Genomic DNA, 16,956 nt, shown 5'->3' on the forward strand with positions numbered 1-16,956 from the left:
TTGCATCAGCTTTACAGCCTATTAAGAGCGAAAAGGGAAAATGTTTTCTTGGTAACAATTATCAGTCATGCTCTCTTTCTTGTAAATTTCCATTCTTCCTCATTTCTTTCTACCTTAAATTCATCATTTTAGTGGGGAGGAATTTGGAACGTTGAAAGAATGGGTATAGGGTGGGGCAGGTGCTTAAAAAGAAACCAAAGGGCTGATGACTGTATTTTTCCATCTCTGTGATAGGCAGAGACATAAAGTGTGATGTGAATATTTTAGTACAGGATGAGGGCAGAGGAAAGAAGTGAATAGGGAAAATTTTCTTACATGAAATAAATTTTGAAAGAAATTTCTGTCTTCAAGATTTTAGTTAAGATTGGATTGTAGATTTAAGATTGAATTGTTCTGTGTTGAAATGCATTTGTTTAAATAAACTGTGTTGGATTTTTCATTTTAGGGAACAGATTTGATTGCTTTTTTGCATGTGTGTGTGATATTTTTAAATTGTTAAATTTCTTCACACATAAAAGAATATGCATAACGTATATGAAGGTATAAATCAGGGGTTGGCAGACTAAGACCCAGGAGCCAAATACAACTTGCTGCCTGTTAAAGTTTTGTTGGAACACAGCCACACGTACTTGTTTGTGTATTGTCTGTGCTGCCTTTGTGCTACAGTAGCCGAGTTGAGTAGTAATGACAGACTGTATGGCCGGCAAAGCCTGAAGTACTTGCTGTCTGCCTTTTACGGAGTTAAGTTTGCCGACTCATGGTGTAAATAGTAGTAAAGTGAATGAATACCGCTGTGCACATTGCGCAGTTAAGACATAGAATGTTATCAGTAGCTGTGAACCCCAGTCTGGGTACACATCGTCAATTACATCCCCCTCTTTTCCCACGGGCGATGCCTCATTGAATTTTTCCATTCAGCTCAGAAACCAAACAACCTCGGATACAAAGAAAAAGTCGGCAATCACTCTCTCTGCCTAACTTTACCTACAAGGTGATCAATGCCATTAACTTGCTTGTTCTTTCACAGTTTTCCCCATGATCAGGCAAAACATGTATACACTTTTATTTGCCCAGAGTTAAACAGCAGATTATAACATTTTCTGTGCTCATACTACTAACCTACCTTTTAAAGCACTTATTGTTTGTCAGACGCTGTGCCAAGTACTTTACATGCATTATGTACTTTCCTGTGAAATAAAATAACCCTTTGAAATAAGTGTGACTGTCTCCTTTTTATATTGAGGAGTCAGAGAGCAGGTAATCACGCCAGAGCTCCAACCCGGCTTGGGCAGTGCGAATCCCTCTTGTTTGTGAGGCATGTTCAGTTCCCGAAGGCTTATCATGGGCGTTCTCCCAACTGGTCTTCACAGCCCTGAGAGGTGAGAGAGGCAGGGCTTTCCTCTACATGTTAGCAGGAGAAAAAGGAAGCTTGGACAAGTGAGCTGTCCAGGATTTTCAGTCAGTATCTGACAGATGGGACTAACCCAGGCCTCTGGACTTTCTTCTGAGAACAGCTTTTGTCTTCTTGTTCTCCTGGGACTGGACTGTTTGACTCCAGCTTCTCTGGCTTTCTGCTCAGGAGAGGCTCTCTGGCTTGTAAAAATTGGGGCAGGGAACCTTTGGGTTTTTCCGCCCTGAGAAGGTGAAACAGCCTTTGTTGGTATTAGTAACATCATCCCTACCCCAGATTGCCTGCCTCCTTTATGGTCCCTCCCTCCACCCCCAGCTCCCCACCCCAATCAGGGCTCCTGTGAATGCACTGCACAGTCCGTGAACTGCACACTTCCTCTGGGCACCAGCCACCTCGATGACTTTTCCTCATAATTTTCATAGCTAATTTTTAAATGTCAAGGTTCCCAACCCTGGTATGCCTTTAAATCTCTGGCCTCTGAATACATTCTCACGTATCACTGGTGGGGATAGAGTGCCGGTGGGACAGAATTTGGCAGTAGCTAGTGAATTTACTCTTGACCCAGCTGTCACACTTCTGAAGATCTCTCCCAAAGATACACTGGCAAAAGTACAAAAAGATGTGTGCACAAGGATATTCTTTGCAGCATTGGTTGTAATAGCAAAAGTTAGAAACAATTCCAGTATCCATCAATATGGGACTGGTTGAATAAATGTGGTGCATGTGCATAGCAGTAGCAGAAAGGAATGAGAATATACACTCATTGGATGGAGTGTCTCCAGGCCATGTTGCTAAGTAAAATAAACATGAAAGGTGGAGGAACGTGTATGCTGCTGCTGCTGCTGCTGCTGCTGCTAAGTTGCTTCAGTCGTGTCCAACTCTGTGCGACCCCATAGACAGCAGCCCACCAGGCTCCGCCGTCCCTGGGATTCTCCAGGCACAAACACTGGAGTGGGTTGCCATTTCCTTCTCCAATGCATGAAAGTGAAAAGTCAAAGTGAAGTCACTTGGTCATGTCCGACTTTTCGGGACCCCATGGACTGCAGCCTACCAGGCTCCTCCGTCCACGGAATTTTCCAGGCAAGAGTACTGCAGTGGGGTGCCATTGCCTTCTCCGTTATTTAAGAAAGCAGGTGAAGGAAAGTCCATGTGTGTGGATTGGAAAACTTCATCTCATTAAGATGTTAACATTCCCCAAATTGATCTATGGATTAAGTGCAATTCCTATCAAAATCCCAGGTGGCTTTTTTGCAGCAACTTATAAATTGATCCTAAAATTTGTATAGAAATTCAAGGAACCTAGAATGGCCACAACAATCTTTTTTTTTAATTGAAGTATAATTGAGCTAGAGCACTTTGTTAATTCCAGGTATAACAGTGATTCGATATTTCTTTATAGAATGATCACATAAGTCTAGTTACCATCTCACCATACAAAGTTATTACAGTATTATTGACTGTATTTCCCATTCTGTGCATTTCATTCCAGTGACGCATTTATTTTATAATTGGAAGTTTGTACCTCCTGATCTCCCTCCCTGCATTTCACTCGTTCCCCCTACCTCCCTCCCCTCTGGCAACCACCTGTTCTTTGAATCTATGAGTCTGTTTCTGTTTTGTTATGTTTGTTCACTTGATTTGGTTTTGAGATTCTGCATATAAGTGAAATCATACGGTATTTGTCTTTAAAATTTTAAAACTCTTAGAAGAAAACATAGGCATAAATCTTCCTGACCTTAGGTTGGACAGAGCCTTTTTGGATATGAAACCAAAAGCGCAAGTGACAGAATCAAAAATAAACTGAACTTCATCAAAATTAAAAAGCTTTTGTGATTTAAGGGACACTATCAGGGAAGAAAATAACCCACAGAATGGGGAGAAAATGTTTGTATATTATATATTGGATAAGGGACTTACATCCAGAATGTATTAAAATCTCTTACAACTCAATAATAAAAAGACAACTCTGTTTTGAAGTAGTATTGATTTACAATATTAGTTGCAGATGGACAGCATTGTGACTCAGTGTTTTTACAGGTTATCATCCATTGAAAGTTGTTAAAAGACAATGGCTATAATTCCCTGTGCTCTACAGTGTATCCTTGTTCCTTATCTGTTTTATGTGTAGTAGTTTGTGTCTCTTAATCCCGTATCTAATGTGCTCCTCCCCCTCTCCCTCTCCTCTCTGCTAACCATTTGTTTTCTCTGTCTGTCTGTCTGTTTCTGTTTTTGATACATTTGTTTGTATTATTTTTTAGATTATATTTGTATTATTTTTTAATTACATTTGTATTATTTTTTAGATATCATATATAAGTGATGTCATACAGTATTTGTTTCTAATTTCACTAAGTATAATGCTTTCTCAGTCCGTCCATGTTGCTGCAAATGCAAATTTTCATTCTTTTTTATGAGTGAATAACAGTCCATTGTGTGTGTGTGTGTATATATATATATACACACATACATATACACCACATTTTCTTTATCATCTGTGGATGGCACTTGAGTTGCTTCCATATCTTGGCTACTGTGCTGCTATGAACATTGGATACATGTATCTTTTTGAATTAGTGTTTTCATTTTTGCCGAGTATATATTCCAAGTGAAGTCGCTGGATCATACGGTAGTTCTGTTTTAGCATTTTTCTTTTGAGAAACCTCCTTACTGTTTTACATAGTGGCTGCACCAGAAGACACCCCAGCTTTAAGATTAGCGGGTCTGAATAGGCGTTTCTCCAAAGAAGGTCTGTTCATGTCCAGTAAACAAATGAAAAGATATTCAGTTCACTAACCATCAGGGAGTTGCAGATCAAAACCACAGAAAGATACCACTTCACCCCCGCTAGGATGGCTGTAGTCAAAAAGATAGGTAATAACAAATGGAAAGAATGTGGAAAATATTGAAACCCTCATATACTGTCAGTAGGAATGTAAAGTGGTGCAGAGTTTACAAAACCGTCTAGCAGTTCCTCAAAAGGTTAAATATAGAGTTTCCATATACATGAGCAGTTCCACTCCCAGGCGTATACCCAGCAGGAAGGAAAACAGTGGTCCACACAGAAACCTGTACATGAGTGTTCATAGCAGCATTACTTGTAGTTGCCAAAAAGGGGAAACAATCCAAATGCCTAACAACTGAAAAATTGATAAATGAAAAGTGGTATATCCATATAATGGAATACTATTTGGCAATAAAAAAGAATAAACTACTAATACATACTCCACCATGGATGAACCTTGAAAAAACATGCTAAGTGAAAGAAGCCAGTCACAAAAGACTATATACTGTATAGTACCATTTACATGCAACGTGCAGGGTAGGCAAATACATAGAAACAGAGAGTAGATTAGAGGTTGTCAAGGGAGTGATAGATTAGGGGGCCTGGGGAGTGACTGCTCTGGGTAAGGAGTTTCTTTTCTGGGTAATGAAAAGATTTCTAAAATTAATTGTAGTGTTGGTTGCACAAATCTGTGAATATATTAAAAACCACTTTTTTTTTTTTTTTTTTTTTGAGATTTCCTCCCACCCACCCCATCACACTTCTTTTTAACCCTTTTATTATGAAAATGTTAAAACATTCGTAAGAGTAGAGAAAACAGTATAGTAAACTCCCAGGTACCCATCACCCATCATATCAACATTCTGCCATTTTTTAAAATTTATTTTTAATTTTTACTTTATATTATAGTTGATTAAAAATGTTACTAGTTTCAGGAGTGCAGCAAAAGTGATTCAGTCATACATACACATGTGTCTGAATTACACGTTTTCAGTGGATGATTAAATAGTATGTGGATTATGTCTCAGTAAAACTGTTTGCAAAAAGTAGAAAACACAAATGTATATAAGTATTTGACTCTTGAGAGTCCCTTGGACTGCAAGGAGATCCAACCAGTCCATTATAAAGGAGATCAGCCCTGGGTGTTCTTTGGAAGGAATGATGCTAAAGCTGAAACTCCAGTACTTTGACCACCTCATGCGAAGAGTTGACTCATTGGAAAAGACTCTGATGCTGGGAGGGATTGGGAGCAGGAGGAGAAGGGGACGACAGAGGATGAGATGGCTGGATGGCATCACCGACTCGATGGACGTGAGTTTGAGTGAACTCCGGGAGTTGGTGATGGACAGGGAGGCCTGGCCTGCAATTCATGAGGTTGCAAAGAGTCGGACACGACTGAGTGAACTGAACTGAACTGAAGGTTTGCTATAATAAAGTATGCTAAGACATGAAGACAGGGATATGACTGTCATGAGGGAAGAAGTTTCTACTCACATTTTTCCAGAAACAGGAGGCAGAGCATGCTATGCAGGGCCACTGAGGAAGCACTGAGGTCAGTCGGGGCAAATGAAGTAAGGGGAACACGTGGGCAAAAGCCTTTACTGTGGTTTCTGTAAGAAGGCATGATGAGCAGGCTTAGGATTGGCTAGTTTGAATCACTTCAGTGGGCTCTAGGGTAAAAGTGCTGTCTCTGGTTGTTTGGTACCTAGCCCTGAGATGATTAGGGAAGAGGATAGTGTCCCAGTGAAGAAGGTGGTTGAGGTATGGGCTCTGGATTGATTAGTATGCATATGTTATATGTGCTTGCAGGCCTCTAGGATTAGCAAACCTGAGAGAGGCAGTCCCTCCAGTATCAGCAAGACCCCAGATGTCAAAGCAGCAAATAACAGAAAGTAAAAAGATGTGATTAACACAGACGGTTACCTATAGGAAAAGGGAAAAAATAAGATGGAGAAGACAGGGACTTTTTTTTTGGACTTTGGAATGGTTTAAATATTTTGCATAACTGTAAAACAAATCTCAAAAAATTCCTACAGAAGAAAAATAAATGCTCATTCAGTTGATGACACAACCATTCAGAGAGGAACATTTCCAAGTAATATCTTAATCAGTCGTCAATAATGATATTGTTGGTGGAGGGATTAATACTGTTGTTTTGAGATTGTTGTGTATATAGCGTAGGATAAAGCAAGTAGATAGTTAGGGTGGTGATGTTGAGAACTAGGACTTTTGGTATAAGAGAAGGGAGAGATGCAGATAGAAAATCTATGCTGCTGCTGCTGCTAAGTCGCTTCAGTCGTGTCCAACTCTGTGCAACCCCGTAGACGGCAGCCCACGAGGCTCCCCCATCCCTGGGATTCTCCAGGCAAGAACACTGGAGTGGGTTGCCATTTCCTTCTCCAATGCATGAAAGTGAAAAGTGAAAGTGAAGTCGCTGAGTCTTGTCTGACTCTTAGCGACCCCATGGACTGTGGCCCACTAGGCTCCTCCGTCTATGAGCTTAACCCAAAACTGTAGGTTTTTAATTTTGAATTTAAAGCGTCAGTATGAACTCATGATATAATTTATCTTAAGGAAGCTGAAACAAAATTAAAAACTCTGTTTCTAGCTCTGCCTGTTGAAGGCTTAGAAACAGTGTAGCAGTCCTAGTGCCCAGAGAGTATGCTCTAAAAATCCATTTCTTAATAAAAAGTAACTGGGGCTCTTTGGAGAGTTGACCAATTCCAGGTCTGTGTAAGATGAACTTATACCAGATGGCAAGGAAGTTATGAAGGTCCACTTGAGTCATGTGAAAAGATCTCAGAAACCAACTTGAAAAGACTTCTATTAACCACAGATGAGATGATTTTGAGCATGATAAAGATAATAACTGCGTGGAGTGAAACACATCAAATATGCTTAAATTCATGAGTTCATAATGATACTAAAGCAAGACTCATCAGTCACCTTTGGAGGATGCTAGAGAATCAACTCGTTATTCAGAGTAACCACACAGTTGATGAAGAGCGTCTCTGAGGGGAAATATTCCAGCTAATAAAGATAGAATACCACCATTTTGCAACCTCTGAGGAATTAATGAATCTCAGCAGTGATCATCAGCGTCTGGTAACATTCCAAAAAGAGGTAATCAGACGTTACATACCTCTTGATAAAAGTCTGAAGTAATCGAACCAAAAAAATAAAATAATGCCACATGAATCTGATCCGACTGTCAGCACTTACCTTCAATTTACAGGAAATTGGATAGGAGAGGCCAAAGGACCCTGCTAAATTACATCATGGGGATGCAGTCAGTAAAACCTTTATGTGGGGAACTACATCCTTGCTACTCTGAGTGTGGCCCATAGATCAACAGCATAAGCATCAGCCGTGAGCTTTTTAGAAATGGAGACGCTCATACTCTCTCAGACCTGCTGAAACGATCTGCATGTTAACAAGTTTCCCAGGTGATTCACATGCACGTTTCAAGTTTGAGTAGTGTTGCTCTACGGGACAAATGAACTAGAGTCTCCAAACAAAGCAATTGTAAGAAAAAAAATGAGACGGGGCAGCCTATGTGGATGAAAAGACACTTGGAGGCATATCAGTTATTTGCAAGTAGAGAACTAATTTGTGTTCTATTCAAACAAACACAAATCTTAAAAATAATTTTAAGTAATTGGAGAAATATCTTGAATTTCTTTTGAAATAATCTGGGTGGTAGCGAGAGGAAAGTGGGTGGGGATGTAGATGAAATAAACTTTCCTACGACATGCTAATTTTTGAAGCAGTAATAGGTACCAGTATTTTGGTCACCTGATGCAAACAGCTGACTCATTCGAAAAGTCCCTGATGCTGGAAAAGATTGAGAGCAGATGGAGAAGGGGGCGTCAAAGGATGAGATGGCTGGATGGTACTGCCGATGGAACAGACATGAACTTGGGCAAACTCCGGGAGATGGTGAGGGACAGGGAGGCCTGGCATGCTGCAGTCCATGGGGTGGCAAAGAGTTGGATATGGCTTGGCAACTGAACAACAGCAATATGTACAAGGTTTGTTATTTTATAATAAAATATTAAGATTTTTCCTATAATAGTTTAAAAGGGGGAGTTCACTAAGATGGCTGCAATCAAAAAGGTAATAACAGGTATTGGCAAAAGATATGGAAAAAGTTGGAACCCTCGTACATTGCTTATGGGAATATGAAATAGTGTAACTGCTTTGGAAAATAGTCTGACAGTTCTTCAGAAGGTTAAACAAGGAGTTAATATATAATCTAGCAGTTCCTCTCCTAGGTATATACTCACGAGAAATGAAAACATAAATTAATGTAAAAACTTGTACAAGGATTTCCGTGATGGTCCAGCGACTAAGACTCTGTGCTCCCAGTGCAGGGAGCCTGGGTTCAATCCCTGGTCAGGGAACTAAATCCCACATGCTACAACTAAGATAACCAAGACCCAGTGCAGCCAAATAAATATTAAAAAAAAAAAAGAAAAAGAATTTTGTACGTGAATGTTCATGGCAGCATTTTTATAAAAGCCAAAAGTAGAAACAACCTAGCTGTCCTTCAACTGATGAATGGATATGTTCATAACTATAAGATATAGCATATTCATATAATGGAGTACTGTACAATAATAAAAGGAAATAAAGTACTGATACATGCTGCAACATGGATCAACCTTGAAAATACGCTAAGTGGAAGAAGCCAGTCACAAACAGCTACATATTTTATAATTCCATTTATAGAAAATGTCCAGAATAGGAGAAGTTAGAGAGATGGAAAATAAATTACTGGTTGCCAGCGGCTGGGGAGAGATTTGTGGAGACATGGGCATCTTACATTCCCATGACTGCTGATGGGTTGTTGGAAAATTAGGAGGGGGGAGGGGGATGAAAATGTTCTAAAATAAATTGTGGTGATGGATGTACAACCCTGTGAATACACGGAAACCCATGAAATTATACACTTAAGTGGGTGAATTGTGTGATATATGAATAATATCTCAGTAAAGCTGTTACTAAAAAAGGAAGGAGAGCATTATATTGATACCCAGTCTCCAATCTTCACCCAGCATTATCAGAATCACTGGGAGGGAAGTTGTCTAGGTGATTCTAATGTGCAACCAAGACTGGGAACCAGTGTATTAGGAAGTTAGCTGTCAAGGATTGTTAGAAGAGAGAGGCAAGATTATCTGTTTGAAATGATAGCCTGGAGGGCAGGCCAGGGATGGCATCAGAGCTGACCATTCTGATAGAAGAGACAAAAACCTACAGTGGGGAGTCCTCTGGGTGCACATCATCTGTTAGTAGCACTTAGTACCATTAGTGGTACTTAGTACAGTGGAAATAGGCTTGAGAAGTCCTTTCATTTCTCCAATAAGTGTGTTCAGAGTTGGTCTTCTTCAGTGTAACACCCATAGGTATTAGGGTTACTTGTGCTGCCAGGTGGTCTCACTTCTTCTGAATTACTCAGAATGAGCGGAGACTTTGTCAGTGGAATGTTGAGGTATTAAACCGTAATCCAAAAGTAACAGTCTAAACAACTTAATCTTCCTAGGTTTCTTTCTTCTAGAAAGTGTTCTGGATATTAGTGAGACTCTATAATTATTTTTGGTCTCCATTGTCACATTACTCAAGTGAGTAGACATAAATCCAGCTGTATTATTCTCATTTCCCTTGAAAAGCATTTATTAGTCACGTGTTAGACTGGGCAACAGAGGGGGAACTTGAAGATGCACTTTACATGATGTTTGGCTTTTGAAGAGAATCTTTGGAGAATTGGCCTTGAATTCTGGTTTTACTGCCCTTTGCAGGTTATTGATTGCCCTGGACTTTTAGTTTCCTTAATGAATGAAGTTTGAACTAGGTTACTCCTTAAGCTTCTAAAATTTTGAGGTTCACTACATCTGTCTGTACAGAGGCTGTAAATATAGCGTGCTGGTTAAGAGTTTGTGCTGTGGAGTTTGGTGACCTGGCTCTGCTGTTTCCTGGCTTTGTGATTTTGAATAAGTTGGTTAACCTCTTTGCACTTTGGTCCCCCCATCTGGAAAATGGTGATTGAGAATAATACCCACCTCACAGTTTTCTTCACTGTAAAATATTTGAAGCAGTTTAGCCTATGATTTTATTGATATGCTATCATTTTATCCTATATAGGTCCCTCACTCTAATTTAGGCATGATCAGAACTCTTACTAAAAAATGCAACGTTGTATCTGTTATACCAGGTGGTAGATGTTTTTGGAAAGGTATAAAGCAACCATACAAAAGTATTCATGCAGCGTATAAGATGTTTTATACTAAAAATACTCTTTAATATTTTAGGAAGTACATTAGATGTCCTAATTCTTTTTTTCTCCCTGCCCTGTATCCTCATATAGGTCAGTTCTCCTTGGGTCTCGGGGACTTGACATATCCCACATCTCACAGCGATTGGAGAGTCTGAGTGCAGCCACCACTTTCGAGCCTCTTGAGCCTGTGAAGGATACAGACATTCAGGTAAGGGATGCCAGGCACCAGGACTGGTGCAGTGAAACCCTGAGCATGCAACCCCAGCTGAAGGCCCTGACCCTTTGTTCACCAGCTGGTTTAGTAATTCCATATTTCTTTGTTAATTTTCTTCTTCAAATATTAAGAGAATGAGAGGCTCAGATTTGGAGGAACATTGGATTATTTTCACAGTGCTCTGCAAGACTGAATTTAGGGAGGCAGTTCCGACCTGCACTTTTTAAATTATTGTAATTACGAGCACAGCTTTGTCTTCCTTCTTTGGGCTTAATCCAAGGGACAGAGACATTAGTTGTAAGTTTCTCTTGCTTTCTTTGCTAGATCTCAAATAGTTTTACTATTCCTCTTCCACATTTCTTTTCTGCATCTTGCTTGTATGCATTGGCAAAGAGCTGGGAAAAACTTAAGTACTATTTACTGAAACCCACTTATCGATTTCTAGGAAGTATTTGGCTCCATTAGTGGCACCAGGAAATGGCCTAATAGAGCACTCCAGTCTCATTTAACCTAGCATGCCACTGGCACAATTGATTGCTATTTTAATCTAATCAGAAACTAGTGGCTGTGTGAGTGTGTGTCCAAAATTGTTAAGAAAAAATCTTGTGATCCATTTAGTTTTGAGGAATTGGAGCACTGATTTGTGTTAGAGTGAAGGGATGGTAGGATACCATTTTTGTCATTGACTTACCTTTGAGATAAAAGGATGCAGGTCCTACAGAGGCAAATCCTAGTATGAATGGATCTATTATTATTTGGGCTCAATTTGAAACACTTCACCCCACCATCCTTCTCAAGAACTGTTTTAATCCATCTAATGGCCACAGTGCTACTGCATTTATTCCACTTCAGAAACCTAAAACCCTAGACTTTTGAGTTGAGAGTTGAATAACTACAGATGTTCGTTATTTTCTGTTATTGATGTGTTCCCAGACTATGAAAATTCAGTTTTTCCCAGTTTTATATGCTAAATTATATTTGCCTCTCACGTTACAGATGCTTTCTTATTTCCATGTAATTTTAAAATGGCATGTATAATTGCCTCTTTTTTTTAAGTTTTAACTGTTCCTCTCTCCACCTTCTATTTTGCTTGATGCCCTGTAAACAAATATTGGGGGTGGCCAAAAAGATCATTCGGGTTTTCCCATAACATCTATGGAAATGCCCAAATGAGCTCTTTGACCAACCCAGTACTTACAACAGGATCAAGGTGGTTGAATGGGATATAGTTCAAATAATTTGAATAATCACCATGTATTTAGGGGAGTATCCAAATAGTGTGGAAAGAGATGGCACTTACTGAAAGGTTGTTATTTGAGTTGTTTTTAATGTTTAAGATGCCAGATAAGTTGTTTATTTTAAAAACTGCTTTTTTGACTTTCTTTGGCATATCTGTAATGCATATTTGGAATACCCAGCAATGTTTAGTGAGGCAGTTCATGAATTCCCTTTGATGTGTTACATTTTTTGCTCTGAGGGATTAATGACAGGTTTACAGATGTATTAGGTAATAATGATTTATTCTAACCTTCTACTTTATGTGTGAACACTGTCCTTCAACAGCCCCATTAGGTGGCTTCCTAGCAGTGCATGCTTGGTCACATCAGAGAAAGTTTCTTAATTTGAAATAAGCATGGCTAAGAGTTTTGGTCCTGCCCCTGCTGTGAACCTTTGAACTTTGAGAGGAAGGATGCTTCCATTTTGGAATTGAACCTCTCAGTTGAGCTATTCTGGAATATTTTTAAAAATGTGAGTTGGTTGCTCTAAGATAAGTTTTGATTATTTGGGAATTGATCATCTAGACCTGCAAAGACTAACTAGTTTTAAGACAAAGATTTAAGACTAACTAGTTTCAAAATAAAATCCTCTGTTGACTTCATCTTCTTGCCAGCAAAGCCTTTTAAAGAAGAAAATTTAACTTTCAAAGGACTGAGTCTTTGGCCTAATTTGAGCTAGTGGTTGATAGAGATTTGAAGTCTTAAGTTGCATTGTGTGGCTCCGTTGACCTATGCCTTAACTTCCTGTGCAGGATATAGTATCATGTCCTTTTCTGACTTCCTGTGTAGTAATCAGATATAGGAGCCAAGCCAACCTCCCCCCTTCACAGGAGTGATCCTCCTTTTAATTCTTCTCTTCATGTATTGATTATCCAGGAAGAGTTAATTTGGACATTTTAAGTTTGAAAAACCAGATATACTTTTTGATGGACACTTTCTTCTCACTTATTTTTCTTACCAGCTTTATTGAAATGATTCACATAGTATAAATCTGATCAGTTTTTGTATATGAATGTCATGTTTTCCAACTATGCAGTTCTGAGATAAGAACACACCCTAATCTCATATACTGAGTATCAGTCAGAGTGAATTTATTATGTCAGTATATATTTTCATAAAAGGAAATGCTGAAGGAGCCTTTGGTAGATTCTGCCCAAGACTTTGTATTGTCCAATGTTTGCATTACTTATAAGCTTGAAAAGGCATTTTCCCATGAATAGATTGTCCTTTTCTGTTTGGTAAACATTGATTGTATTTCCTTCTCTTTCTAATGGAGCTTGAAATTAATACAAGTTTTTTGTTGTTTATCATAATCAGTCATCTTGGCATGCACTGAGAATGCATTTTTAAATTGCTGTGGCCAGCAAAGGTAACATATTTAAATAAACCCACTTAAATATATGTTTGAATGATACTAGTGAAATTTTAAAAAATGTTTATTGACTTAATTTTTGGAAATGTTCATAAAGAAGGCCTACACATTTGCTGTAATAGAGATGAAGAGCAATAATTGTTAACAGGATGTGGTACTAAAGCAGCTACTGCTCTATTCTGAGTGACTTTGTGGTGCTTGTAAGTACTGTCCCTCTCACAGAGATCCTCTTGCTCACTTCTATCTTTGGAAGAAAAAGTACTGAGGGTAGACTGCACATTTTTACTGTGGTCTGAACAGACCTAATGTACCATGGATGATATGTATTATATAGTAATAAAGTACACAGTTACACAGTTCAGTTGTGTTCTGGGCTTTTTCACTAGATTACATGTATTTTTTAAGAAAGCTGTGCAGAAATAACCTGGGCTGGCCATAAAAATGGGAGCTGCAGTTTCTTGGCATTAGCCTGCAATATTTCCAAATGGCAATAGACCAAAATATAATATTATTGCTAAACTTACTTAGATTCATATTGCTGCCATAACAAATTACCACAAACTTAGTGGCCTAAAACATTAGAAATTCATTCTCTCACTGTTCTGGAGCTCAGAACTTTGAAATCAGGGTGTTGGCAAGGCCCTCCGAAGGCACTAGGGGAGACTCCTTCCTCTTCTAGCTTCTGGTGGCTCCTGACTCCCCTTGACCTGTGACAGCAGAGGTACAGTCTGCCTCCATCTTCATAGGTTTTTTTTCTTTCTTTCCTCATGTGTGTCAATCCACTTCTCCCTTCTAAGAACACCAGCCATTGGATTTAGGGCCCACCCTAAATCCAAGATGATCTCAGCTAGAGATCCTTATCGTAATTACATTTGCAGAGACCCCATTTCCAAATAGGATCACATTCACTGGTACCAGGAGTTAGGACTTAGACATAGCTACTTTAACCCACTGTATTAACAGTGCCAGAAAATGTAAAACTATAAATTAACTGAAATGAAACATTCTGTGTTTCACAACTGGACGGAGTGTCAGGATAAGGCGTCTATTGCTAGTTGTTCCAGGGACTGCAAAGCTCAATCAAGTATCTGATCTCACCCTCAGCTCTCTTTTAGGCCTTTGAAAGGTGAGGCTGACTGCTAGAAACAGCCTGATTTTTTAAAATAGTTTTAAGTACTTTAGTTTTCGGGGTAAGGACAGGTAGCATTAAATCTAGGAGGGGAGGGAGTACTGGGGGTGAGAAAGAGGTTTCTCCTTCGGCCAACCAGGCTACCAACCGCCCTGCTTTCCGTTTATACTTTAGGCCTTTGCTCACCACCATGCTTTAGCGTGGAGTAGCACCTCTGAAAATGTCTGAGCCCCCTTTCAGTCTGACACTCTTAAGGCCTTCCTTAGATGCTACCTCTTTCATAGTCTCAGATCTCTCTTCCCATGGCCTCCAAATGTAGCATGTTGGCTTTACTGCTTAGGAAAAAAACAAAACTTTCTGAATGGTCCCCCACAAAGTAAACAGCAACCTAGATTATGTTACTGGAATTGACTTAGCAGCCAGTTTAAATCTTGATAAATGAAAATACAGCCCCTTCTATACACAAGAAACCCTATACAGAACTAAAGATCTTCATAGTCTGCTAAATTTCCAAATGGAAATCTGTCCTGTATAAGTAAAGAGAAAAAAAAGTCCTAAAAAGAGAGGAAAATAGCTGTAAGAAAATGAGTCAGGGAACTGATGTATCACATATAAAACTAATGATGCAATAATAATTGATTTGTTAAAAACTTGTTCTGCTTACCACACTGTATCTATAGTAAAATATTCATTATGTCCTTCCTTTTTCTGTCCTTGGAAATGTAGAGTTATGCTCAAACCACTGTTAGCTTATCTTGTAAATAACCAGAAGAAACTAAATGGCTTTGGTTAAGTATAAAACAAATCACTGGTGTTATAATCCCATATCACCTAAATTGTTATTTTCGAGGTTTATCTTTTAATTTTATACCTTCAGAATTAAGGTACTGCTGATTAAATGCAGCTATATATAACAGCTAAGAGGAAAAGTGGTTGAATGCTATTAATAATTGTGTGTTTGTAGTACTGGCAAGTTGTTGGTAGGGAATTGGTTCCAGAAATCCTATGGCAGTTTGTTGAAAAGAGGGTCAGACTTACCTAGAATGATTAGTATGCTAATAGCAGTTCTTCAGGATTAGTACTGGCAAAATATTAATACTGAGGGGAGAATGCAGTAAGCTTTTCCTAGCTTGAATTAGTTGAGAGAAGGGGCATTCTGAATGGGCGAACAGTATCTTCAGTCAGTTCAGCCGCTCAGTCGTGTCCGACGCTTTGCCACCCCATAGACTGCAGCACACCATGCTTCCCTGTCCATCACCAGCTCCCAAAGCCTGCTCAAACTCATGTTCATCGAGTCGGTGATGCCATCTAACCATCTCATCCTCTGTTGTCCCCTTCTCCTCCTGCCTTCAATCTTTCTCAGCATCAGGGTCTTTTCCAATGAGTCAGTTCTTCACATCAGGTGGCCAAAGTATTGGAGTTTCAGCTTCAACATCAGTCCTTCCAGTGAATATTCAGAACTGATTTCCTTTAGGATTGACTGGTTTGATCTCCTTGCAGCCCAAGGGACTCTCAAGAGTCTTCTCCAACTCCACAGTTCAAAAGTGTCAGTTCTTGGGCACTCAGCTTTCTTTATAGTCCAACTCTCACATCCATACATGACTACTGGAAAAACCATAGCCTTGACTAGACGGACGTTTGTCGGCAAAGTAATGTGTCTGCTTTTTAATATGCTGTCTAGGTTGGTCATAGCTTTTCTTCCAAGGAGCAAGCATCTTTTAATTTCATGGATTCAGTCACCATCTGCAGTGATTTTGGAGCCCAAAAAAATAAAGTCACTCACTGTTTCCATTGTTTCTCCATCTATTTGCCATGAAGTGATGGGGCTGGATGCCATGATCTTAGTTTTCTGAATGTTGAGTTTTAAGCCAACTTTTTCACTCTCTTTCACTTTCATCAAGAGGCTCTTTAGTTCTTCACTTTCTGCCATAAAGGTGGTGTCATCTGCATATCTGAGGTTATTGATATTTCTCCTGGCATCTTGATTCCAGCTTGTGCTTCATCCAGCCTGGCATTTCACATGATGTACTCTGCATATAAGTTAAATAAGCAGGGTGACAATATACAACCTTGACTCCTTTTCCTATTTGAAACCAGTCTGCTGTTCCATGTTCGGTTCTAAATGCTGCTTCTTGACCTGCATACAGATTTCTCAGGAGACAGGTAAAGTGGTCTGGTATTCCCATCTCTTTAAGAATTTTCCATGGTTGGTTGTGATTCACACCGTCAAAGGCTTTGGCATAGTCAATAAAGCAGAAATAGATGTTTTTCTGAAACTCTCTTGCTTTTTGATGATCCAGCAGATGTTGGCAATTTGATCTCTTGTTCCTCTGACTTTTCTGAATCCGCCTTGAACATCTGGAATTTCATGGTTCATGTACTATTGAAGCCTGGCTTGGAGAATTTTGAGCATTATTTTGCTAGCGTGTAAGATTAGTGCAGTTGTGCGGTAGTTTGAGCATTCTTTGGCATTGCCTTTCTTAGGGATTGGAATGAA

General features: G+C 39.3%; 1 protein-coding gene across 2 annotated transcripts in view; it reads left to right on the top strand.

Annotated features, from left to right (window-relative positions):
• Window positions 1-16,956, top strand: part of NUP93 (nucleoporin 93) — a 102,975-nt gene that overhangs the window by 17,553 nt on the left and 68,466 nt on the right. For both annotated transcript variants that reach the window (XM_019979850.2, XM_019979851.2), the window contains exon 3: window positions 10,558-10,675. In XM_019979850.2, the coding sequence (XP_019835409.1) occupies window positions 10,558-10,675 (118 nt within the window). The remainder of the gene's footprint in view (window positions 1-10,557; window positions 10,676-16,956) is intronic.

This window comes from Bos indicus, chromosome 18 (genome assembly GCF_029378745.1).
Source record: "Bos indicus isolate NIAB-ARS_2022 breed Sahiwal x Tharparkar chromosome 18, NIAB-ARS_B.indTharparkar_mat_pri_1.0, whole genome shotgun sequence".
Taxonomy (NCBI): domain Eukaryota; kingdom Metazoa; phylum Chordata; class Mammalia; order Artiodactyla; family Bovidae; genus Bos; species Bos indicus.